Source organism: Callithrix jacchus, chromosome 15, assembly GCF_049354715.1.
Source record: "Callithrix jacchus isolate 240 chromosome 15, calJac240_pri, whole genome shotgun sequence".
NCBI classification, from domain to species: domain Eukaryota; kingdom Metazoa; phylum Chordata; class Mammalia; order Primates; family Cebidae; genus Callithrix; species Callithrix jacchus.
Window position 1 is genome coordinate 33,472,315 of NC_133516.1, and position 26,277 is coordinate 33,498,591.

The 26,277-nt window shown below is 36.9% G+C and overlaps 1 protein-coding gene across 36 annotated transcripts in view; it reads left to right on the forward strand.

Moving 5' to 3' along the window:
- DOCK3 (dedicator of cytokinesis 3) overlaps positions 1 to 26,277 on the forward strand; it is a 718,052-nt gene that overhangs the window by 229,064 nt on the left and 462,711 nt on the right. For 35 of the 36 annotated variants that reach the window (XM_035275648.3, XM_035275652.3, XM_035275649.3 and 32 more), the window contains one exon: positions 24,537 to 24,592. The exons of the other annotated variant lie outside the window; for it this stretch is intronic. In XM_035275648.3, the coding sequence (XP_035131539.2) occupies positions 24,537 to 24,592 (56 nt within the window). The remainder of the gene's footprint in view (positions 1 to 24,536; positions 24,593 to 26,277) is intronic. 36 annotated transcript variants of the gene reach the window in all.

The following is a 26,277-nucleotide window of genomic DNA, read 5'->3' on the forward strand; positions in this document are numbered from 1 at the left end:
TTTTTTTTTTCTTTCTGTGAAGAGTGTCACAGGTTTTCTCTTTTTAGTGTTTAATTTTTGTGGGTACATAGTAGATGTATATATTTGTGAAGTTCATGAAATGCTTCGATGCCGGCATGCAATGTGTAGTAATCACATCATGGAGTAATAGGTATCTGTCCCTTAAGCTTGTATCTTTTGTGTTATAAACAGTCCAATTACACTCTTTTAGTTATTTTTGAATGTACAATACAATTGTTATTGACTGTAGTCGCCATGTTGTGCTTTCAAATTTTAAGTCTTATACATTATTCTTGTTTATTGTACACATTAACCATCTCCAGCTCATTCCCCATTTTCCTACTACTCTTCCTATTCTCTGAGAATTATTCTCTCTTTATGAGTTCAGTTGTTGTGGTTTTTAGATTTCAGAAATAAGTGTTAACCTGTGATGTTTTTCTTACTGTTCCTGGTTTATTTCACTTTAACCTAATGATCTCCAGTTTCATTTATGTTATTGCAAATAACAGGGTTTCATTCTCCTTTATGACAGAAAGGGACTCCATTGTATATGTGTACCACATTTTTCTTATTTATTCATCTGTTCATAGATGTTTTGATTGCTTCCAAATCTTGGCTGTTGTTAACAGTGCTGCAAAAAACATCTGGGAGCACAGATGTCTCTTCCATATACTGATTTTCTTTCTTCTGGGTGTATACCTAGCAGTGGGATTCCTGGATCGTATGGTAGCTCTAGTTTTAGTTTTTGGAGGAACCTCCAAACTGTTCTCTATAGTGGTTGTACTAGTTGACATTTTCACCAACAATGTACAAGGGTTCCCTTTTCACAACATCCTCACCATTTGTTATTGTCTGTCTTTTTAAGTCATTTTAACTGGGGTGAGATGAGATTTCATTGTATTTTTGATTTGTATTTCTTTGATGATCAGTCATGTTGAGTACCTTTTCATGTGTCTGTTTTGCCATTGGTATATTTTCTTTTAAAAAATTTCCATTTAAATCTATTCCCTATTTTAAAAATCAGATGATTAGATTTTTCTTTCTCCTATTGAGTTGTTTGAGCTTCTTATTCTTTTATTTATTTATTTATGAAGGGAGGAAGACAGGAAGGGAGGGAAGGAGGAAGGGAGGGAGGCAGGAAGGGAGGGAAGGAGGAAGGGATGAAGGTAGGAAGGAAGGAAGGGAGGAAGGGGGAGGGAGGGAGGGAGGGAAGGGAAGGAAGGAATCAAGCTATGAGAGAGATATTGCTGATCTGGATCTAGGGGTTTACAAGTTGATTTCTTTTTTTGAGAGAAGGAAAGAAAAAGAAAAAAAAATGAGTATAGGAGAGAAAGAAAGAGGAAGAGAGAGAGGGAGGGTGAACGGAAATATTGCTTTATTCTGGAAAAAAATGGGTACTAATAATGGCCAATCAATATTCCATTTAAACCTATGAGTAGGTGTGATGTGGTATTGACAAGAGTGTATATTTTTTGTATTTGAAGTGGAGAGCTTCAAATACAAAATAAAAATGTTTATTCAAAACAAAGTAAAAATATTTATTAAGTTTACTTGTTTCAGATCTGAATTCGAGTCCTTGATATCCCTATTAATTTTCTATCTTATTGAATCTAAGTCTCTATGTATCTGGGTGTTAGGATCGTTAGCTCTTATTGTTGCATTGATCCTTTTACCACTATATCTTTTTTGCTTTAAAGTCTATTTTATCCAATACGAGAATTGCAACTCCTGCTTTTTATTTATTTATTTTTGCTCTCCATTTGGTTGGTAAATCTTTCTCCATCCCTTTGTTTTGAGTCTTTGTGTATCCTTGCATGTGAAACAGGTCTGGATGTAACATGCCACTGGGTTTTGGCTGTGTCTTTTGATTGGGGGATTTAGTCAATTTAAATTTAGGGTTACTGCCATTTGATGTTAACTGGCTGTTTGATCCATTCGTTGATGTAAATTCTTTATGTTGTTGCTCTTTACTTTTTGGTATATTTTTAGAAGGGCTAATACTGGTTCTTTCTTTCTGTGTGTAATGCCTCTTTCAGAAGCTCTTGTAAAGCAGGCCTGGTGGTAATAAAATCTCTGAGTACTTGCTTGTTCATAAAAGATTTTATTTTTCCTTCAGTTGTGAAGCTTAGTTTGGCTGGATATGAAATTCTGGGCTGAAGGTTCTGTTCTTTGAGGATGTTGAATATTGGTCCCCACTCTCTTCTGGCTTATAGAGTTTCTGCTGAGAGATCTGCTGTAAGTCTGATAGGCTTCCCTTTGTGGGTAACCTGACCTTTCTCTCTGGCTGCCCTTAGTATTTTCTTCTTCATTTCAACCCTGGTGAATCTAATGATTATGTGCCTTGGGGTTGCTCTTCTTGAGGAATATCTTTGTGGTGTTCTCTGTATTACCTGGGGTTGAATATTGACCTGCTTTGCAAGTTCAGGAAAATTTTCCTGAATAATATCCTGAAGAGTATTTTCCAGCTTGGATTCATTCTCTCCATCGCATTCAGGTACACCTATCAAACGTAAATTTTGTCTTTTCACATAGTCTCATATTTCTTGGAGACTTTGCTCATTTCTTTCTATCATTTTATCTCTAATCTTGTCTTCTAGTTTTCTTTCATTAAGTTGGACTTTGACCTCTGATATCCTTTCTTCTGCTTGAACAATTCGAATTTTTAAACCTGTGCATACTTCTCGGAGTTCCTGTATTGTATTCTTCACTTCCATTAATTCACTTATATTCCTCTCTAAGTTGTCTATTCTCAATAGGAATTTGTCAAACCTTTTTTCAACGTTCCTAGTTTCTTTACATTGGGCTACAACATGTTCTTTTAACTCACAGAAGTTTCTTATTATTCATTCCCTGAAGAGTGATTCTGTCATTGGGATGCACTCGTTCTTTATCAAGCCTTGTTCCATTGTTGATATGGAACTGTGATCATCTTTAGAGGGAGACATTTTGATTTTGAGTATTCTCAGCCTTTTTGCGCTGGTTTCTTCTCATTACTGCAAATTTATCCACCTATCATCTTTGAAATTACCAGATCAGGTCTCTTGAGTGGACGTCCAAGTTTTTAGTTCCCAGGGCCAGAATGGTGGCGTTAAGACTGATGGTGCTTTTCTGCCCAGGATTCTCCTGTTTGGCTTTTATCTTGTGTCCAGAATGGGCAACTCTGCTTTCCTGGGGCTTTAAACCTCGGTCAGAAGGGGAACCAGTTACGTTAACTCTGCACCGAGAGCTGCCGCACTGAGATGCCATCTGAGATGCTGCGTTGGCCTCAGGAGTCATGCTGGGGACGCGTGTGGGTCCTCCAAACCTTGGTCAGAAGGGGATCTGGCCCTGTTTACTCTGCTCCGAGAGCTGCTGCGTTGGGCTGCCAGCAAAGCCGCTGCTGGCCACAAGAGTCACGCTGGCGACCCATGTGGCTCCTCCAAACTTCGGTCAGAAGGGAGCCAGCCCAGTTTACTCTGCTCCAAGAGCTGCCGCTCTGAGGTGTCAGCGAAACCGCTTTGCTGGCCACAAGAGGCGTGCTCGCGCCCCATGTGGTTTTTCCACTGGGGATCTTCTGCTCCGTCAGTGACCAGAATTTGTCTGAAAGTTTGGCGTCCTCTAGTTCTCTGCGCTTTGACTGAGAGCTGCAGTCCCGAGCTGTTAGTGATCAGCCATCTTGGATTGTTTATTTTGAGCTACTTATATATTCTGGTCTTCAATTTCTTTTCAAGTAGATCATTTACAAATACTTTCTCTTATTCTGTGGGTTGTTTTTTCACTTAGTTGATTGTTTTCTTTGCCATGAAGAGGCTTTTTAACTTGATTTGTCTATGTTTCTTTAATTGCCTGTTGCTTTTGGTGTATTACTTAAGAAATCTTTGTCTAGACCAATGCCCTGGAGAGTTTCCTCAGGATTTTTTTCTAGTAGTAGTTTTGTAGTTTCAGGGTATATTCAAATTTTTCATCCGTTTTGATTAGACATTTGTATATAGTGAGTGATGGGGTCTAGTTTCATTCTTCATATGGATACTCAGGTTCCCCAGCACCATTTATTAAAGAGATCTTATTCTCAGTGTATGTTCTTGGCACCTTTGTTGAAAATGAGTTCACTGTAGGTTTGTAAATTTGTTTCTAGGTTCTCTATTGTTTTCCTTTGGTGTATATGTCTATATTTATGCTAATATACATGCTCCATAGCTCTGTAGCGTAATTGAAGTCAGGTAATGTGATTCCTCCAGACTTGTTCTTTTTGCTATGTCTTTCGTGGTTCCAAATATTGTTTAGAATTGTTTTTTCTGTTTCTGTGAATAGTGTCACTGGTATTTTAGTAGGGATTTCATTGAATTTGTAGATTTTTTTTTTGGAAGTATAGACAAACAGTATTGATGCATCCAGTCCATGAACATGAAATTAAAAAAAATTTTTTTATGTCTTTTAAATTTTTTTAAATCAGTGTTTTTATGGTTTTTATGGTAGATATCTTTGACTTCTTTGGTTACCTTATAGATTTAATTTTATGTGTGGTTATTGTAAAGAAAATTACTTTTGAATTTCTTTTTTAGATATTTCACTGTTGACCTATTTTAAAAGTATAGAAATACTACTGATTTTTATATATTCACTTTATATCCTATGACTTTACTGAATTTATCAGTTCTAAATTTTTTTTGGTTTGGAGTCTTTAGGTTTTTCTAAATATAAGATTATATTGTCTGCAAGAATGACTTGACTTTTTTCTTTCCAGATTGGATGCCCTGTATTTCTTTCTCTTGAGTGATTGCTATAGCTAGGACTTCCAGTACTATGTCGAGAAACAGTGAAAGTAGGCATTTTTCTTATTTTCCAGATCACAGAGAAAGGCTTTCAGCTTTTACACATCCAGTATTATACTAGCTATGAGTCTGTCATATATGGCCTTTATTATATTGAGGTGTGTTTTTAGTATATTTGTTTTTATTAGGGTTTTTATCATAAAGGGATTTTGAACTTTATCAAATGCTTTTTCACAATTAGTTGTAATGATCATATAGTTTTTGCTTTTATTGTGTTTATAATGATGTATAACATTGATTTGTTTATGTTCAGCCATTCTTGTATTTCAGGGATGAGTCTTACTTGATCATGATGAATGATCTCTTTAATATATTGTCAAATTCAGTCTAGTATTTTGTTGAGGATGTTTGCATCAATGTTTATCATGGATACTGGCCTGTAGTTTTCCTTTTTCATGTGTCATTGGTTGATTTTAGTATTAGGGTAATAGCATCATAGAATGGGTTTGGATGTGTTCCCTCTTTTTCTATTTTTTGGAAAATTTTAAAGAGGATTGGTATTCATTCTTCTTTAAATGTTTGGTAGAATTCAGCACTGAAGCCATTCGGTCCCAGGCTTTTCGTTACTGGGAGACTTTTCTGTTTTTTTTTTTTGAAGACAATCTTTTTTTTTTACTTGTTTTTTTTTTTTTTAATTTTTTTATTGGATTATAGGTTTTGGGGTACATGAGCAGAGCATGCAAGACAGTTGCGTAGGTACACACATGGCAGTGTGCTTTGCTTTTCTTCTCCCCTTCACCCACATTTGGCATTTCTCCCCAGGCTATCCCTCCTCACCTCCCCCTCCCACTGGCCCTCCCCTTTTCCCCCCAATAGACCCCAGTGTTTAGTACTCCCCTTTCTGTGTCCATGTGTTCTCATTTTTCATCACCCGCCTATGAGTGAGAATATGCGGTGTTTCATTTTCTGTTCTTGTGTCACTTTGCTGAGGATGATGTTCTCCAGATTCATCCATGTCCCTACAAACGACACGAACTCATCATTTCTGATTGCTGCATAATATTCCATGGTGTATATGTGCCACATTTTTCCAATCCAGTCTATTATCAATGGGCATTTGGGTTGATTCCAGGTCTTTGCTATTGTAAACAGTGCTGCAATGAACATTCGTGTACATGTGTCCTTATAGTAGAACGATTTATAGTCTTTTGGATATATACCCAGTAATGGGATTGCTGGGTCAAATGGAATTTCTATTTCTAAGGCCTTGAGGAATCGCCACACTGTCTTCCACAATGGTTGAACTAATTTACACTCCCACCAACAGTGTAAAAGTGTTCCTTTTTCTCCACATCCTCTCCAGCATCTGTTGTCTCCAGATTTTTTAATGATCGCCATTCTAACTGGCGTGAGATGGTATCTCAATGTGGTTTTGATTTGCATCTCTCTGATGACCAGTGACGATGAGCATTTTTTCATATGATTGTTGGCCTCATATATGTCTTCTTTCGTAAAGTATCTGTTCATATCCTTTGCCCACTTTTGAATGGGCTTGTTTGTTTTTTTCCTGTAAATCTGCTTGAGTTGTTTGTAAATTCTGGATATCAGCCCTTTGTCAGATGGGTAAACTGCGAAAATTTTTTCCCATTCTGTTGGTTGCCGATCCACTCTAGTGACTGTTTGTTTTGCCGTGCAGAAGCTGTGGAGTTTGATTAGGTCCCATTTGTCTATTTTGGCTTTTGTTGCCAATGCTCTTGGTGTTTTGTTCATGAAGTCCTTGCCTACTCCTATGTCCTGGATAGTTTTGCCTAGATTTCCTTCTAGGGTTTTTATGGTGCCAGGTCTTATGTTTAAGTCTTTAATCCATCTGGAGTTAATTTTAGTGTAAGGTGTCAGGAAGGGGTCCAGTTTCTGCTTTCTGCACATAGCTAGCCAGTTTTCCCAACACCATTTGTTAAACATGGAATCCTCGCCCCATTGCTTGTTTTTGTCAGGTTTATCAAAGATTGTATAGTTGTATGTATGTTGTGTTGCCTCTGGTGCCTCCGTTTTATTCCATTGGTCTATAGCTCTGTTTTGGTACCAGTACCATGCTGTTTTGATTACTGTAGCCTTGTAGTATAGCCTGAAATCCGGCAGTGTGATGCCCCCCGCTGTGTTCTTTTTGCTTAGAATTGACTTGGCTATGCGGGCTCTTTTGGTTCCATATGAAGTTCATGGTGGTTTTTTCCAGTTCGAAGACAGAATCTTATTCTGTCACCCAGTCTGGAGTGCTGTGGCATGATTATGGCTTACTTCAGCTTCAGCCTCCCTGGGCCCAAGCATTTCTCATACCTCAGATCCCCAAGCAGCTGGGACTTCAGGCACATACCACAACACCTTGCTAATTTTTATATATTTTAGAGAAGGTGTTTTACCATTTTGCCCAGTCCGGTCTTAAATTCCTGGGCTTAAGTGATCCATCTTCCTTAGCCCCTAAAAGTAGTGGGATTTTAGGCATGACCCACTGCACCAAGCTGACTTTTTATTATGACTTCGATCTTGTTACTGGTCTTTTCAGGTTTTGGATTTTTTCGTTGTTTAATCTTGGTAAATTAATCTTGGTAAAAGATTAAACAATGAAGAAATCCAAATCCTGAAAAGACCAGTGACAAGATCAGGAATTTGTCCATTTTTTCTAGATTTCCTAGGAATTTGTCCATTTCTTTTAGATTTTCTAATTTATTGGCATTGGCATATACTTGCTCATAGTAGCCACTAATGATCCTTTGTTTTTCTGCAGTATCAGTTGTGATGTCTCCATTTTCATCCCTGGCATTTGTGAACAAAATAGTGGCTTTCTGTAGTGCAGCATTATCTAGAGCTTCAATGGCAGCTACTTGCTTATCTGATCTATCATCTTAATGGTTATCTTTGCATTTCATTTTCCATTTTTCGAGAGGCATCAGTGTCTTGTTCAATTACATCTTCACTGTTGATTTCTAGATCACATTTCCTTGCTTTATGATTCATTTGTCTTTATGTTCTTTTCACCTTCTTACTGTTTTTTTTTTCTTGATTTTTTCTCTGATTCAGCTTTGCAAAAAGCAGGTAGTACTTTAGTCTCCTTGTTCTCCACCCACATCCTCAGAGAGCACATTTTTTATTGGTATGCAGAATGTTTTGATTCTGCTTTCACGTTTACATGAAGGCATGAAGTTTGCTCACTTTGGTCAGTGATCAGGATGCAGAAGGTGTGGCTGAGGAAGGTGTAACTTGATGACAGGTTCAGATGCTGGCTCAGTTTGAGTGCATAGTAAGGGGTGAGAGTTCCTTACATATTCCAGATACTAGTCTGTATCAGATGTGTGGTTTGAAAATATTTTGTTTCATTCTGTAACTTGTTTTTTTATACTCGACAGTTTTCTTTTTTTTAACAGAGAAATAGTTTTTAATTTTGATGAATTTGTATCTGTTAATTTTTCCTTTAATGAATTGTCCACTTGGTGTCAAGTCTATGATTTCTTGGCTAAACCTAGAAGTTGAAATTTTTAATTATTTCTGAAAGTTTTATAGTTTTACAATTAAGTCTGTGATCCATCATAAGTTAATTTTTATAGAATGTTTTTAACTCATGTTGAGGGTTATAGTTTTGTTTATAGATGTTTATTTGCTCTGGTATCATTTATTGGAAAGGTTATTTTTTTCTCCCATTAAATTGCTACTGCATCTTTGTAGATTAGTGGCATATGTTTGTATGGGTCTGTTTATGAGTTCTCTGTTTCATTGATCTACATGTAAATTCCCTTGCCAATACTGTACAGTCTTGATTACTATAGTTATATAATTCTCAAAATCAAGTAGAGTGTTATTTTTACTTTATTTTGTTTCAAATTTATTTTTAGCTCTTTTGATTACTCTGCCTTTCCATAGAAGTCACTTTTATAGGAATTATATTAAACATGTTTACTAATTTGGGGAGAATTTGCATTTTTATTGAGTCTTCGATAAGCATAATATGATATTTGATATCTTTATTAGTGTTTTTAGTTTTTCTACATACAAGTTGTGTATCTGTTTTGTTAGATTTATACCTAACTAAATCACTCTTTTCGAGTGAGTGTAAGTGGTGTTGTGTTTATAGTTTCAGAATTTATATCTAGCATATAGCAGTATGTTTGTTTTTTGTATGTTTATTTGTATCTGTATCTGTAAACTTTCAGAATTCTCTTGTTCTAGGCGGTATTTTTGTTTTGTTTTCTTTTGCAGATTACTTGAGATTGTCTTCATAGACAATCATGTCATCTGCAAATTGGGCATTTTAAATTTTTTGTTTCTAATCTTGTATGCTTTTTATTTCCTTTTTACATTTTTACCTTATGGAACTGGATAGAGTTCTTTGCAGTATATTGATATGAATGGTGAAAGTGGACCTTGCCTTGTTTCTGATCTTGGGAGGAAAATATACATTCTTTTACCACAAAATAATGTTATCTATAGGGTTTTTGTTTGTTTGTTTTTGAGACAGAGTCTTGCTCTGTTCCTCAGGCTGGAGTGCAGTGCCATGATGTCAGCTTACTGCAACCTCTGCCTCTTGAATTCAAGCAGTCCTTTAACCTCAGCCTTCCGAGTAGCTGAGATTACAGCATTCCTGGTGATTTTTTTTTATTTTTAGTAGAGATAGGGCTTCACCATGTTGGCCAGGCTGGTCTTGAACTCCTGGTCTCAAGTGATTCCACCCACCTTGGCCTCCCAAAGTGCTGGGATGATGGGAGTAAGCCACCACACTCAGTCAGCTGTAGCTTTTTCTGTAGATGCTTACTATCAGATTGAGGAAATTTTTGTTTTTCCAAGAGTTTTATTTTTATCATGAATGGCTGTTGAATTTTGTTTTATGTATTTTCTACATTAATTGATATGATTATGTGATTTCTTTTTATTAATATAGTAGATTACATTGATATTTTTGAATACTGAAGATGCATTGCATCCTTAGAATAATTCTCACGGTGCCTAACTCTTCTTATGTATTACTGAATTACATTTAGTAATAGTTGATTAGGCATATTTTTACTTATATTTATGAAGAATATTAGTCTATAATTTTTTTATATTGTCTGATTTGGGTATCAAGGTAATAACCAACTTAAAAATGTATTGAGAAGTATTGTTTTCTTTTATTCTTTTTAAAATTTTTTTTAGGATAGTGTATCGCTCTGTCATCCAGGCTGTAGTGCAGTGGTGTGATCATACCCCACTGCAACCTTGAACTCCTGGGCTCCAGTGATCCACCTTAGCCTCACAGGTAGCTGAGACTACAGGCATATGCCCTATACCTGGCTAATTTTTATACTTTTTTATAGAGATATGGTTTCCACAAAGTGCCCAGGCTGGTCTCAAACTCTTAGGCTCAAGCCATCCCTCTTCCTCTGTTTCTGAAAGTTCTGGGATTACAGGTATGAGCCACTGTGCCTTGCCCTCTTCTATTATTCTATGGTAGAGATTTGGTAGAATTAGTGCTAATTCTTCTGCAGTCATTTGGTAGAATTTGGCAGTGAAGCCATCTGGGACTGCAGAGTTTTTGTCAGTTTTCAAAATGTAAATTAAATTTTATTAATAGTATAGGACTGTTCAAATTATCTATTTTAGATTAGGTGAGTTGTGGTAGTTGGTATTTTCCAAGGAATTGGTACATTTTCTTAAGTTGTCACATTTATGTGTGTGGAGATTTTTATAGTATTTTAAAAATTGTTTTGATGTCTGTGGGGTCTATAATGATACCCTGTTTCTATCCGGACACTAATAATTTACATATTCTCTATTTTCTTCTTTGACTGACTGGAAATCAGTTGATTTTATGTATATTGTCCAATACCATTTCTATATTTCATTCATTTTTCTCTATTGCTTTTCTGTTTTCAATTTTATTGATTTCTGCTTGGTATTCCTTCTTTCTGCTTGCTTAAGTTTTATTTTTTTATTTTTTAATTGCATTTTAGGTTTTCGGGTACATGTGAAGGACATGCAAGATAGTTGCATAGGTACACATGTAGCTGTGTGATTTTCTGCCTTCCTCTCCTTCACCCATATCTGGCATTTCTCCCCATGCTATCTCTCCCCAACTCCCCACCCCCTGCTGTCCCTTTGTTATTCTCCCTGACAGACCCCAGTGTGTAGTGCTCCTTCTGTCCATGTGTTCTCATTGTTCAACACCTGCCTATGAGTGAGAACATGCGGTATTTCATTTTCTGTTCTTGTGTCAGTTTGCTGAGAATGATGGTCTCTAGGTTCATCCTCCTTACTAAAAAGGACATGAACTCATTGTTTGTTATGGCTGCATAATATTCCATGGTGTATATGTGCCACATTTTCCCAGTCCAGTCTATCATCGATGGGCATTTTGGTTGGTTCCAGGTTACTGCTATTGTAAACAGTGCTGCAATGAACATTCGTGTGCATGTGTTCTTATAGTAGAATGATTTATTGTCCTTTGGATATATACCCAGTAATGGGATTGCTGGGTCAAATGGAATTTCTATTTCTAGGTCCTTGAGGAATCACTACACTGTCTTCCACAATGGTTGAACTAATTTACACTCCCATCAGTGTAAAACTGTTCCTATTTCTCCACCTCCTTTTCAGCATCTGCTCTCTCCAGATTTTTTAATGATTGCCATTCTAACTGGCATGAGATGGTATCTCAATGTCGTTTTGATTTGCATTTCTCTAACAAACAGCAATGATGAACTTTTTTTTATATGTTTGTTGGCCTCACATATGTCTTATTCTGTAAAGTGTCTGTTTATATTTTTTCCCCACTTTTGAATAGGCTTGTTTGTTTTTTTCTTGGAAATCTGTTTGAGTTCTTTGTAAATTCTGGATATCAGCTTTTTGTCAGATGGGTAAACTGCAAACATTTTTCCTCATTCTGTTTGTTGCCGATTCACTCTAGTGACTTTTTCTTTTGCCGTGCAGAAGCTGTGGAGTTTGATTAGTTCCCATTTGTCTATTTTGGGTTTTGTTGCCAATGCTTTTGGTGTTTTGGTCATGAAGTCCTAGTCTACTCCTATGTACTGAATGGTTTTGCCTAGATTTTCTTTTAGGGTTTTTATGGTGCCAGGTCTTTTTTTTTTTTATATTGCATTTTAGGTTTTGGGGTACATGTGCAGATCATGCAAGATAGTTGCATAGGTAAACACATAGCAGTGTGTTTTGCTGCCATCTTTCTTTTCACCTACATTTGGCATTTCTCCTTAGGCTATCCCTCCCTTCTTTCCCTTGCACTGTCCCTTCCCTATTTTTTTCAGTAAACCCCAGTGTGTAGTACTCCCTTCCCTGCGTTTATGTGTTCTCTTTTTTCATCACCCGCCTATGAGCGAGAATATGTGGTATTTCATTTTCTGTTCTTGTGTCAGTTTGCTGAGAATGATGTTCTTCAAATTCATCCATGTCCCTACAAAGGACACAAACTCATCCTTTTTGATTGCTGCATAATATTCCATGGTGTATATGTGCCACATTTTCCGAATTCAGTCTATCGTTGATGGGGATTTGGGTTGGTTCCAGGTCTTTGCTTTTGTAAACTGTGCTGCAATGAACATTTGTGTGCATGTGTCCTTATAGTAGAATGATTTATAGTCTTTTGGATATATACCCGGTAATGGGATTGCTGGGTCAAATGGAATTTCTATTTCTAGGTCCTTGAGGAATCACCACACTGTCTTCCACAATGGTTGAACTAATTTACACTTTCACCAGCAGTGTAAAAGTGTTCTTATTGTTCCACATTTTCTCCAGCATCTGTTGTCTCCAGATTTTTTAATGATCGCCATTCTAACTGGCGTGAGATGGTATCTCAAGTGTCGTTTTGATTTGCATCTCTCTAATGACCAGTGATGATGAGTATTTTTTCATATATTTGTTGGCCTCTTATATGTCTTCTTTTTGAAAAGTATCTATTCATATCCTTTGCCCATTTTTGAATGGGGCTTGTTTTTTTTTCTGTAAATATGTTTGAGTTCTTTGTAAATTCTGGATATCAGCCCTTTGTCAGATAGGTAAACTGCAAACATTTTTTTTCATTCTGTTGGTTGTTGATTCACTCTAGTGACTCTTTCTTTTGCCATGCAGAAGCTGTGGAGTTTCATTAGGTTTCATTTGTTTATTTTGGCTTTTGTTGCCAACGCTTTTGGTGTTTTGGTCATGAAGTCCTTGCCTACTCCTATGTCCTTAATGGTTTTGCCTAGATTTTCCTCTAGGGTTTTTATGGTGCCAGGTTTGATATTTAAGTCTTTAATTTATCTGGAGTTAATTTCAGTGTAAGGTGTCAGGAAGGGGTCCAGTTTCTGCTTTCTCAATATGGTTAGCCAGTTATCCCAACACCATTTATTAAACTGGGAGTTTTTTCCCATTGCTTGTTTTTGTCAGGTTTATCAAATATTGTATGGTTGTAGATATGCTGTGTTGCCTCCGATGCCTCTGTTTTGTTCCATTGGTCTATATCTCTGTTTTGGTACCAGTACCATGCTGTTTTGATTACTGTAGCCTTGTAGTATAGTTTGAAGTTTGGTAGTATGATGCCTCTTGCTGTGTTCTTTTTGCTTAGAATTGACTTGGCTATGCGGGCTCTCTTTTGGTTCCATATGAAGTTCATGGTGGTTTTTTCCAGTTCTGTGAAGAAAGTCAATGGTAGCTTGATGGTGATAGCGTTGAATCTGTAAATTACTTTGGGCAGTATAGCCAGTTTCACGATATTGATTCTTCCTAACCATGAACATGGAATGTTTCTCCATCTGTTTGTGTCCTCTCTGATTTCGTGGATCAGTGGTTTGTAGTTTTTTTTGAAGAGATCTCTTATATTTCTTGTAAGTTGTATTCCTAGGTATTTTATTGTTTTGTAGGAATTGTGAATGCAGTTCGTTCTTGATTTGGCTCTCTTTCAAATTTGTTATTGGTGTATAGGAATGCTTGTGATTTTTGCACATTGATTTTGTATCCTTAGACTTTGCTGAAGTTGCTTATCAGTCTGAGGAGTTTTTGGGCTGAGACGATGGGGTCTTCTAGGTATACTATCATGTCGTCTCCAAATAGAGACAATTTGGCTTCCTCCTGTATTATTTCAATACCCTTTATTTCTTTTTCTTGCCTGATTGCTCTGGCTAGAACTTCCAGTACTATATTGAATAGGAGTGGTGAAACAGGATATTTTTGTCTAGTGCCAGATTTCAAAGGGAATGTGTTAATTTTTGTTCATTTAGTATGTATTTGTTGTGGGTTTGTTGTAAATAGCTTTTATTACTTTGAGATATGTTCCATCAATACCGAATTTTTTGAGGGATTTTATCATCAAGGGCTGTTGAATTTTTTTATAGGACCTTTCTGCGTCAATTGAAATAATGTGGTTTTTATTTTTGTTCCTGTTTATGTGGTGAATTACATTTATAGACTTTCGTATGTTGAACCAGCCTTGCATCCCCGGGGTGAATCCTACTTGATCATGTTGGATAAGTTTTTTTGATGTGCGTTTGCAATCGGGTTCCCAGTATTTTATTGAAGATTTTTGCATCTAGGTTTATCATGGATATTGGCCTCAAGTTTTCTTTTCTTTTTGAGTCTTTGCCGGGTTTTGGTATCAGGATGATGTATGTCTCATAAAATGATTTGGGAAGGATTCCCTCTTTTTGGATTATTTGGAATAGTTTCAGAAGGAATGGTACCAGCTCCTCTTTGTGTGTCTGGTAGAATTCGGCTGTAAACCCATCTGGACCTGGGCTTTTTTCGTGTGGTAGGCTCTTAATTGCTGCCTCGACTTCAGACCTTGTTATTGGTCTGTTCAGAGTTTCAGCTTCCTCCTGGTTTAGGCTTGGGAGGACACAGGTGTGCAGGAATGTTTCCATTTTCTCCAGGTTTACTAGTTTATGTGCATAGAGTTGTTTGTAATATTCTTTGATGATGGTTTGAATTTTTGTGGAATCTGTGGTGATTTCCTCTTTATCATTTTTTATCGCATCTCTTTGGTCTCTCTTTTCTTATTTATCAATCTGGCTAGTGGTCTATTTTGTTAATCTTTTCAAAAAACCAGCTCTTGGATTTATTGATTTTCTTGAAGGGTTTTTCGTGTCTCTATCTTATTCAGTTCAGCTCTGATCTTAGTTTTTTCTTGCCTTCTGCCAGGTTTTGAGTTTTTTGATCTTGCTCCTCTAGCTCTTTCAATTTTGACAATAGGGTGTCAATTTTGGATCTCTCCACTCTTCTCATGTGGGCACTTATTGCTGTATATTTTTCTCTGGAGACTGCTTAAAATGAGTCCCAGAGATTCTGGTATTTCGTGTCTTCGTTCTCAGTTTCAAAGAACTTCTTTATTTCTGCCTTCATTTCATTGTTTATCCAGTCAAGATTCAAGAGCCAGTTTTTCAGTTTTTATGAAGTTGTGCAGTTCTGAGTTAGTTTCTGAATTCTGAGTTCTAACTTGATTACACTATGATCTGAGAAACTGTTATTTTGTCAGTTGCTTGATATTTTTTGAGGAGTGCTTTACTTTTAATTATGTGGTCAATTTTAGAGTAGGTGTGATGTGGTGCTTAGAAGTATGTATATTCTGTGGATTTGGGTTGGAGAGTTCTTTAAATGTCTATCAGGTTTGCTTGTTCCAGGTCTGAGTTCAAGTCCTGGATTTTCTTGTTAATTTTCTGTCTGGTTGATCTGTCTAATATTGACAGTGGAGTGTTAAAGTCTCCCTTTATTATTGTGTGGGAGTCTTAGTCTATTTGTAGATCATTAAGAACTTGTTTTATATATCTGGGTACTCCTGTATTGGGTCCATAAATAATTAGGATCATTAGCTCTTCTTGTTGTATCGATCCTTTTACCATTAAATAATGACCTTCTTTGTCTCTTTTGATTTTTGTTGGTTTAAAGTCTTGTTTATCAGAGACGAGAATTGCTACTTTTGCTTTTTTTTTTTGCTGTCCATTTGCTTGTCAAATCTTTCTCCATTTCTTTATTTTGAGCCTTTGTGTATCCTTGCGTGTGAGATGGGTTTCCTGGGTACAGCACACCAATGGGTGTTGGCTTTTTATCCAATTTGCCAGTCTGTGTTTTTTGATTGGTGCATTAGCCCATTTACATTTAGGGTTAATATTGTTATATATGAATTTGATACTGCCATTTTGATTCTAGCCGGCTGTTTTGCCTGGTAGTTGATGCTGATTATTCTTTTTTTGAAACTCTTTAACATTTGGTATATTCTAGGAATGGCTGGTATTGGTTGTTCCTTTCTATGTGTAGTGCCTCTTTCAGGAGCTCTTGTAAAGCAGGCCTGGTGGTGACAAAATCTCTGAGTACTTGTTTGCAAAGGATTTTATGTTTTCTTCACTTATGAATCTCAGTTTGGCTGGATATGAAATTCTGGGTGAAAGTTCTTTTCTTTAAGGATGTTGAATATTGGCCTTCACTCTCTTCTGGCTTGTAGGGTTTCTGCCGAGAGATCTGCTGTGAGTCTGATGGGCTTTCCTTTGTGGGTGACCCAACCTTTCTCTCTGGCTGCCCTTAGTATTTTCTTTTTTATTTCAACCCTGGTTAATCTGACGATTATGTGCCTTGGGGTTGCTCTTCTTGTGGAATATCTTTGTGGTGTTCTCTATATTTCCTGGACTTGAGTATTGGCCTGGATTGCTAGGTTGGGGAAATTTTTTTGGATAATATTCTGAAGAGTATTTTCAGCTTTAATTCATTCTTTTCATCACATTCTGGTACACCTATCAAACGTAGGTTAGGTCTCTTCCCATAATGCCACATTTTTTGGAGACTTGATTCATTTTTTTTTGCACTTTTCTTTTCAATCTTGGTTTCTCGTCATATTTCATTGAGTTGATCTTCGACTTCTGATAGTCTTTCTTCTGCTTGGTCAATTCAGCTGTTGAAGCTTGTGCATGCTTCGTGAAGTCCTCGAGTTGTGTTTTTTAGCTCCTTCAATTCGTTTATATTTTTCTCTAAGTTGGTCATTTTTGTTATCATTTCCTCAAATCTTTTTACAAATCTTTTTATAAGGTTCTTAGTTTATTTGCCTTGATTTAGAACATGTTCTTCCAGCTCACGGAAGTTTCTCATTATCCACTTTTTGAAGTCTGATTCCATCATTTCATCACCCTCATTCTCTATCCAGCTTTGTTTCCTTGCTGGCGAGGAGTTTTGGTTTTTTGTAGGATTCGAGGTGTTTTGGTTTCGGGTGTTTTCCTCATTTTTGTGCTGGTTTTTTTTATCTTTGTGGGTTTATCCTCCTGTGGTTTGATTAGTTGCTGACTTTTTGGTTGGTTTTCTGAGTGGACGCCCAGATTGTTGATGGTGAAGTATTTCTGTTGCTTAGTTTTTTTTTTAAATCAGTCTAACTTTTCTTCTGTATGACTGCTGAGGTCCACTCCAGGCCCTGCTTCTTTGGGGTGCACCTATAGCGGCTGCAGAACAGTGAGGGATGCTACCAATTTCTTCTTCTGTTATCTTTATCCCAGAATGGTGCCTACCAAATGTCAGTCTGATCAGTTTTTTTTGAGGTGACTTTTTGGATATTCAGTGGTCAGGGAGCTTCTTCAGGAGACGGTCTTTACTTTATAGGAGCTCGAGTGCTTAGCGGTGAGCTCCGTTGTTCATATAGGCCTCTTCGGCAGATACTTTTAGTCTGCTGCAGTAGAACTCATAAAACCCTTATTTTCCCCCCTCAGATGCTCTGTCTCGGGGCGTTAGGGCTTTCTTTATGAGTATCCATTGCACTTTCCTGCCCAGCTAGGAGGCAGTATAGTCACTATTTGCCTGCTGAGGCTTCACCTTGTTGGCCTTGGCTCCGCCCTACCGTGGCGGGCTCTGCTCTGTTGCCTTGGGCTTCGCCCTGTTGCTGAGGGCTCCGCCCTGCTGTTGGGTGCTCCGCTTTTCTGCCTATGTATTGGCAGAGTCTCTCTGTTATGGCAGGTTGCCTCGGCAACAGCAGGCTGCGACAGCAATTGGAGTATAATTCTGTAGGGGTGGATTGCCTTGGCAATGGGGGACGCTTCTCCTTCACTGAGCTGTGCCCTCCCAGGCTCAGTTGTGTCCACAGTGAAACTCTCAATCCCGGGTATATGGAATTGCCGCCCTGCTTGTCTCTGTGGGGGTGGGACCTGCCGAGCCTGGTTACCTGGCTCGCCGCCTCAGAGCCTTTTTTCCCTAAGTTGAAAGGTTGACTCTCTCCCAGGTATTTCAGTCATCCACTGATTGGGGACTGGGATCCGTGTGATTTTCTATGTAGTGACCCACTGCACTGGCTCAAGTGTTGCCTCCCAGGAATCTCCTGGTCTGGGTCACTGTTTATGTCCCGTTCAATCAGGTTGATATGCTAATCTGCCCTCCTAAATCTCAGATTGCCGGTTTAACAGGGCATCCAGACCAGTGCGCATTTTGCGGAGTGCCGCTGCACTGCTGTGCTGGCCGCAATGGCAATGCCAGCCGTAATAGCTGTGGCAGTACTCCGTGTCTCTCCTCCACCTGGGAATCCCCTTGTTCTGTGGACAACAAAGATCTGTCTGAAAATGCAGCTTGGACTCACCCTTTGAGCCTTCACTGAGAGCCACAACCCTGAGCTGCTGCAAACCTGAGCTGCTCCTACCTCGTTATCTCTAAGAGTCTTGGTGCCAGGTCTTATGTTTAAGTCTTTAATCCATCTGGAGTTAATCTTTGTGTAAGATGTCAGGAAGGGGTCCAGTTTCTACTTTCTGCACATGTCTAGCCAGTTTTCCCAACACCATTTATTAAACAGGGAATTCTTTCCCCATTGTTTGTTTTTTGTCAGGTTTTTTTAAGGTTGTATGGTAGTAGATATGTTGTGTTGTCTCCGATGCTTCTGTTCGGTTCCATTGGTCTATATCTGTGTTTGGGTACTAGTACCATGCTGTTTTTATTACTGTAGCCTTGTAGTATAGTTTGAAGTTTGGTAGTGTGATGCCTCCTGCTGTGTTCTTTTTACTTAGAATTGACTTGGCTATGTGGGCTCTCTTTCAGTTCCATATGAAGTTTAAGGTAGTTTTTTCCAGTTCTGTGATGAAGGTCATTGGTAGCTTGATGGGGATAGCGTTGAATCTGTAAATTACTTTGGGCAGTATGGCTATTTTCACGATATTGATTCTTCCTAATTACGAACATGGAATGTTTTTTCATCTGTTTGTGTTCTCTGTTATTTTGTTGAGCAATGGTTTGTAGTTCTCCCTGAAGAGGTCCTTTACATTCCTTGTTAGTTATGTATCTTAATTTGATGAACAGAATGAATCCAAGCTGGAAAATACTCTTCAGGATATTATCCAGGAAAACTTTCTTAACCTAGCATGGCAGGCCAATATTCAAGTCCAGAAAATACAGAGAACACCACAAAGATATTTTTAAAGAAGAGCAACCCAAAGGCACATAATCGTCAGATTCAACAGGGTTGCAATGAAGGAGAAAATGCTAAGGGCAGCCAGAGAGAAAGGTCGGGTCACCCACAAAGGGAAGCCCATCAGACTCACAGCAGATCTCTCGGCAGAAACCAAGAAGCCAGAAGAGAGTGGGGGCCAATATTCAACATCCTTAAAGTAAAGAACTTTCAACCCAGAATTTCATGTCTGGCCAAACTAAGTGTCATAAATAAAGGAGAAATAAAATCCTTTGCCAACAAGCAAGTACTCAGAGATTTTGTCACCACCAGGCCTGCTTTACAAGAGCTCTTGAAAGAGGCACTACACATAGAAAGGAACAACCAGTATCAGTTACTCCAAAAACATACCAAATGGTAAAGAACATCAACAAAATGAAGAATCTGCATCAACTAATGGAGAAAACAGTTAGCTAGCATCAAAATGGCAGTATCAAATTTGCTTCAGTTTTTTATATTTCTCTATTTTTTTCAATTTCTTGAGGTTGGAGCCTAGATTATTGATTTGAAACTTTTCTTTAATAATATATTTAGCTGTCATAAAATTTCATTTGGGTACCGATTTACCTGTGTTCCACAAATTCTGTTTTATTGTATTGTCGTTTTCATTCAATTTGGTGTATTTTTTTATTTTCGTTGAGAATTTCTTTTTGTATGTGTTGCTTAGAAGTACATTGTTTTGTTTCTAATTGTTTAGTTATTTTTTTGTTACTGATTTGTAGTTTCAATGCATTGTGATTGGAGAAAATATTCCATATGTGATTTCATTTCTTTTAATCTTCTTTATTTTTTTCTCAAGATAGGATCTTTCTTTTTGTATGTTTTCTTGGTATATGTCCTTGTTGTATGTACTTGAAGTGAATGCGTATTCTGCTTTTGTTAGTATCAATTATTTTTCTACATAAATTAAGAATCATGTTAGTATTATAATGTTTGCTTCAACCATGAAACCTAATTAAGAAAAATCAAGAGAAAAATGAAAGTCTATTGTATTTACTCAAGAGTTTACTTAGTTATTTTTTAGTGTAGTTTCATGGTTTTTTGTTTTATAATTTTTTTGTGCTTAGAGAATTTTCCTTCACCATTATTGGGGGTATTTCTGTTGGTGATACATTCTTGTCATTTTCCTTCATCTGAAAATGTTTTGATTTCTCTTCCATTCCTGAAATATATTTTTGGTAAGTATAAGATTCTAGATTGACAGTGATGTTCTTTCAGCATTTGACAAATGTTCCACCTTCTTCTGTCTTTTATATTTTTCATTAAAATTTTAAGGAATTTATATTTTAAATGTTTTTTAAATGTGTAGAATGTAAAATAAAGATAATATTTACCATGAGTAACATTTCATACATTCATAAGGCTGTATAGACATCACCATTGTTATGTTCCAGAACATTTTCATTTTCACAAACAGATACCACCAAGCCCATTAAGCGGTCACATTTTTTCATCTTCCTGCTCCTGACAACCATTTTCCTCTTTTCTGTCTCTAGGGATTTGCCTATTCTGAATATTTCATGTAAATGAAATTATATAAATAGGTATCTTTTACATCTGGCTTCTTTAATTCAGCATAGTGTTTTCTGAGTTCATTCATGTATATTCCATTTTATGGCAAAATAATATTACACTGTAAGGGTATACGATTCTTTTTTTTCCTGGAGACAGAGTCTCACTCTATTGCCCCCCCCCCGAGTGAAGTGGCACCATCTTGGCTCCTGTCTCGGCCCCCTAAGTAGCTAGGATTACAGGTGCCCACCACCACACCCAGCTATTTTTTGTATTTTTAGTAGAGACAATATTTCACCATGTAGGCTAGGCTGGTCTTGAACTCCTGATCTCAGGTGATCCACCCGTCTTGGCATCCCAAAGTGCTGGGAGTATTGGCATAAGCCACTGGGCCCAGCTGGTTATACCATTCAATAATATGAATGGAATATCTACTTATTCATCAGTTGATAGACAGTTGGGTTCTAAACAGCTTTTGGCTATTGTTACTGGTGCCGTTTTCTTTAATGGTTTTGATGAAAATTTTGCTAATAATTAAAATAGTTGTTTCATTACAGGTAAGATGTTGTTTCTCTCTTTCTAATTGTTTCTTTGACCATAGTATTCAAAAGTGACTATGTTGTAACGTGATGTGCATTTTTTTGGTTTTCTTCCTGCTTGGGATTCATTCAGTTTTTTGAGTATGTAAGTTTATATCTTTTTCCAAATTTGGAAAGTTTTGTTTCATTTTAAAAATTTTACAATTCAGATTAGACTTTATTTTATAAAGAGTTTTAGGTTTCCAAGAATGTTTTGCATTAAGTACAGGATTTTCCTTACCCTTCTCCTTCCTAGTTTTTCCTATTTAAACATCTTGCATTAGTGTGGGACATTTGTTATAATGGATGAGCCATTATTGATGTACTATTAATATTCATTATTTGCATTATGGTTTATTTTTTGTGTTGTACAGTTCTAAGTGTTTTACCAAATGCACAATGTTATGTAGCTATCATTACAGTATCATACAGAATAGTTTCACTGCCCTAACAGTGCACTGTGTGCTATTTATTTATCCTTTTCCCACCTTCCCTAAGAACCTTGGCAACAACTGTGTTTTTTAATGTCTGTATGGTTTTGCTTTTTGTAGAATATCATATAGGTGGAATCATACAGTATGTAGCTTTTTAGATTGATTTATTTCACTTAGCAATATGCAGTTAAAATTTTTCCCACGTTTTGGTGGCTTTATCAGCTCATTTCTCTTTATTGCTGAATTGTATTTTATTGTATGGATGTACTGCAGTTTGTTTATCCATTCACTTGTTGAAATACATTGTAGTTGCTTCCAAATTTTGGCATTTATTTATTTATTTTTTTTGAGACGGAGTCTCGGTCTGTCACCAGGCTGGAGTGCAGTAGCGCGATCTCTGATCACTGCAACATTCACCTCCCTGGTTCGAGCAATTCTCCTGCCTCAGCCTCCCGAGTAGCTGGGACTACAGGCGCATGCCATTACGCCCAGCTACTCTTTGTATTTTTAGTTGAGACAGGGTTTCACCATGTTGGTTAGGATGGTCTTGATCTCTTGACCTAGTGATCTGCCCGCCTTGGCTTCCCAAAGTGCTGGGATTACAGGTGTGAGCTACCATGCCCGGCCAAGCCTTGGCATTTATGAATAAAATGCTATAAGCTTTTATGCAGGTTTTTTGTATGGGCATCAAATTTTCAACTCATTTGCCTAAATACCTAGGAGTATAATTGCTTGATCATATGGTAAGCCTGTTTTTAGTTTTGTATGAAACTGCCAGAGTGTCTTTGAAAGTGACTACCATTTTGTATTCCTACCAGCAGTGAATGAGGTTGTTGCTTCACATCCTCACTAGTATGCCATTATTTCTTCATGTACTGTTTCAGTCCAACTCTTTCATTGGGCAGTTCTGATGCCACCTGAGAAGGCTGATGAAGGGGGTCCTATTAATCCTGGCTAGGGATGGAAGTCCAGAAAATCCAAACAATCTACACTGCCATTGTGTGGTGGTAGCTTGTTACTAGCTACTGGAGTAGAAGGTTCTTGGGACCCTAAACAGCCAGCCACCTCTTACATTATTTCAAGGTGGGATTCATTGCTTCATTACTGCCTGATGAGGGTGAAAGTCTAGTATCTCCAATTGACCTTGCTCATGTGGGTGGAGATTAGGTTACAGATTTTTTGGGTTGGGGGCAGGGGGCTGCTGTTTGACAAGCAGTATAGTGGTTATTGTTTAAACGTTTTCTGTTTTAATAGGATGACCTTTTTTTGGTCCTTTGGGTAGAGAGAGTAATCTTTTTGCAGTTCGTTTCTGTCTATTTCTGTTGGTGTTGCCATGTTTTCAGCTTCTTCAGCTTCAAATAGCCTGATACATATGGCAAAAAGATGAACTAGATAATTCACCACTGTGTTATTTTGTGTGTCCCATATTCCCTAGTCGGTCTGCCTTCTTCTGTCCTCCTTTTGGAATATTTTTATTTTGGTTATGTATATAACGTCTAGAGGTTTTAGGTGTGAACTAGGTGTTTATTTGGAGGAATAGTGAAAAGTATGTTTCCTCATCTTCCAGAAGTGTATGCTGTGTATGTATATTTTAAAGTTTTTTACTATCAATTCTTTTTTAAAAAAATAAACAATAGTCATCATTTAGCTAAGGTTACATGCAGTTGTTTTTTAAAATCCTTTGTTAAGTCCCTGTATTCTCCCATATTATGATTTTGCATTTGTGTATGGTTTTATTATGAGACAATATAGACATTCATTACTGTGGTCCAATTGCTTACAGCCTTTATTGAGGTGATTATTGGTGGTAGTGTGGGTCAGATAAAGAGTCTAAAAAATTTAGGCCATCTGTGTGTGTGTGTGTGTGTGTGTGTGTGTCTGTCTGTCTGTGTTTGTGTGTTTTGGTTTTTGTTTTTCTATTTTTAGACAGAGTTTTGCTGTGTCACATAGGCTAGAGTATAGTGGTGCTATCATAGTTCACTGTAGCCTCAAACTCCTGGGCTTTAGTCATCCTCTCATCTCAGCCTCCCAAGTAGCCAGGACTACAGGTGTGCACCGTCACACCTGGCTAATTAAAAAAAATTTTTTTAGAGACAGGGTCTTACTGTGTTGCCCAGTGTAGTCATGGACTTCTGGACTCTAGCAGTCCTCCCACCTCAGTTTCCCAAAGTACTGGGATTACAAACGTGAGTCCCCAAACCTGTAAGCCATTCATCTTTTATTTGAAGAACGTTTTATGCATCAGAAGATGGGGTGGGACATTGATTGGAAAACTGACTTGTTTTTTTGTTTGTTTGTTTGAATACACTGCTTATTTAGGAATTGAAATCAAATTATGGTAATTACCAAAGTAGAAACAGTTTTAGTAAAACTGGAAAGAGTAAAAGAAGACCTATTTTAGAAGTTCTTGAATTGATTCATTCCTATGAACATTAATGTTTGCCAGAGTCTAAGAATTGTTTCTCCAGCTCAGAGCTAGTAATCTGTAAGTTGTTGGTTAGATGATATTAGTTTTCGAGATACATGACAAATTCTGTACATAATACTATATCTGGAGAGTGAGTGGATGGACCATCTCTAATCTATAACTTTTTTAAAATTAAGATTTAAAGTTTTATTTTTTCAGTGCTAAAGTTCACAATTGTCTTTTGAGGATAGATTTTTATAGCATAAGGCCATGAAATTCCTACATAATATGCTTTGTACAGCTCTGCATACTTAATATGCAAAGTGGTTGCTATAGCAGAAGATCTACTATGTTTCTGTGCTGAAATCTGATTGTTATTTTTGTATATATGAAATGTTAATCACAATTTATTTTCTCTAACGGAAAATATTTTGTGTTTTATAGGGGATCTTCCCTGCAAATTACATTCACCTGAAAAAGGCAATTGTCAGTAACAGGGGGTGAGTAATTGGCCTAAATTTATTTACAACTTTTATAGGCTACAGAGGAAGATTGTTTTCATTTTTGGTTCATAGTAAAATATATATAATTGATATGTTTTCCTGGCATAAATATACATGCTTTATCATGTAATTCTCAGGGCCTAATGCTTTCTTAAAATACAGACAACTTTAATCTGTTTTCTTATATATGGGAGAGGTCACTTGTCAATTTCATAAAATCAATTAGGCATGCAGTATGTTTTAACAAATGATGTACTATTTTTAGCATAGTTATTCATAGGATAGGAGTTAGAGATAATATGTCATTTTGTTTTTACAAAGTGTAAGAGGCTTTTAAAATCTTTTATTTGCAAGTAGAAATTGAAAAAGTTTAAAGATATACCTTAAGCATAAGAAGACAATATACAAAATGCATATATAGTTTGATCACAAATTTCAAAAACAAAGCAATCTGCATAAAAAAGACAAAAAATATATCAAAATGTTAATACTTGTTGCATGTTGGGAATATGCATGATTTTTGAAAAATTTCTGTTCATGTTCTGTATTTAAAAATAATAGGTATTTTAGTTTCAGTTATATTTTTTATAATTTATTATCTTAAAACATAAAATTTAGGTACTCTATAATGTTTAACCAAGATAGCTTCCTAAAGTAGAAATACTGTTCTTGACTGGAGGGTGAGTAAGCATCAGAATAACCTTCTGGTCAGTTAGGTTTTGTTCAGGAAAATAGAAACATTAGTCACTCTATGAGGTAGAATTTAATGTTGGAAAATACACACGTTTGAAGAGTGAAAGAACAAAAGAATACTGATGTAACCCATAGATTATAAATGCCTGAAGCAGTGTACACTTTAATGGTGGGGATACAAAAGATAGTGAGTTGGGGATACCAAAACCCAGGAACTCGGAAATTAGATCTTGAGACACTGGAGCTCAGAAATTTGAGGAGGGAATACCACTACTGTTGGTATGTATAAAGAAGGTGTTTATGTGAGGCTGTTTTGGGGAATGCCAAAGGCAACTGGAGGCTGTAACCAATTTTTACTGTGAAAGAAATTGTTTACAGGAACAGCAGGAAACACACCTCTTTACTTTCTTTTTTCAGTATTTTTCCAATGCCCCCAGCTGGCAAAGGAGACTGCCAAATACAGTTTGTAGATTGCAGCCTCATGATCAGTACTTAGAAATATAGATTTGGAAATGATAGTTATTATTATAAATTAATTGTCTTGTATGCCTCCCAGTATAACATTTGTGTTGGGGGAAATAGTAAGAATATAACTTAGAAGATTTCTTTTACAAAACAGGTAAAGCCATAAGGACATAAAGAAGAAAAACAACTTATACATCTCATGTTTATGAACCTTTGCAACAAATAATCTGTCATCTCAAGATTATATGTATGGACTATCAAAAGCAGCAAGACTAGTTAGAAGTATGGGAACTGTAAAAGAGTATTTAGACTTGGGATTAGTGAATTAATTTTGGAAAGCACTAAAATATTTTTTGAATGTGAATTGCTTATCGTAGAATGCAGAAATGATGTCCTTGATTTATCAGTAATGAGGCTGATCAGAGCTGAAAGTGGGCAGAAACTGCCAGCGGTCAAGATGAGAAAAGGAGATGGAGATGATATCTAGAGATGCAGAAATAGAGTGCCTTAGAAAATACCAGCAA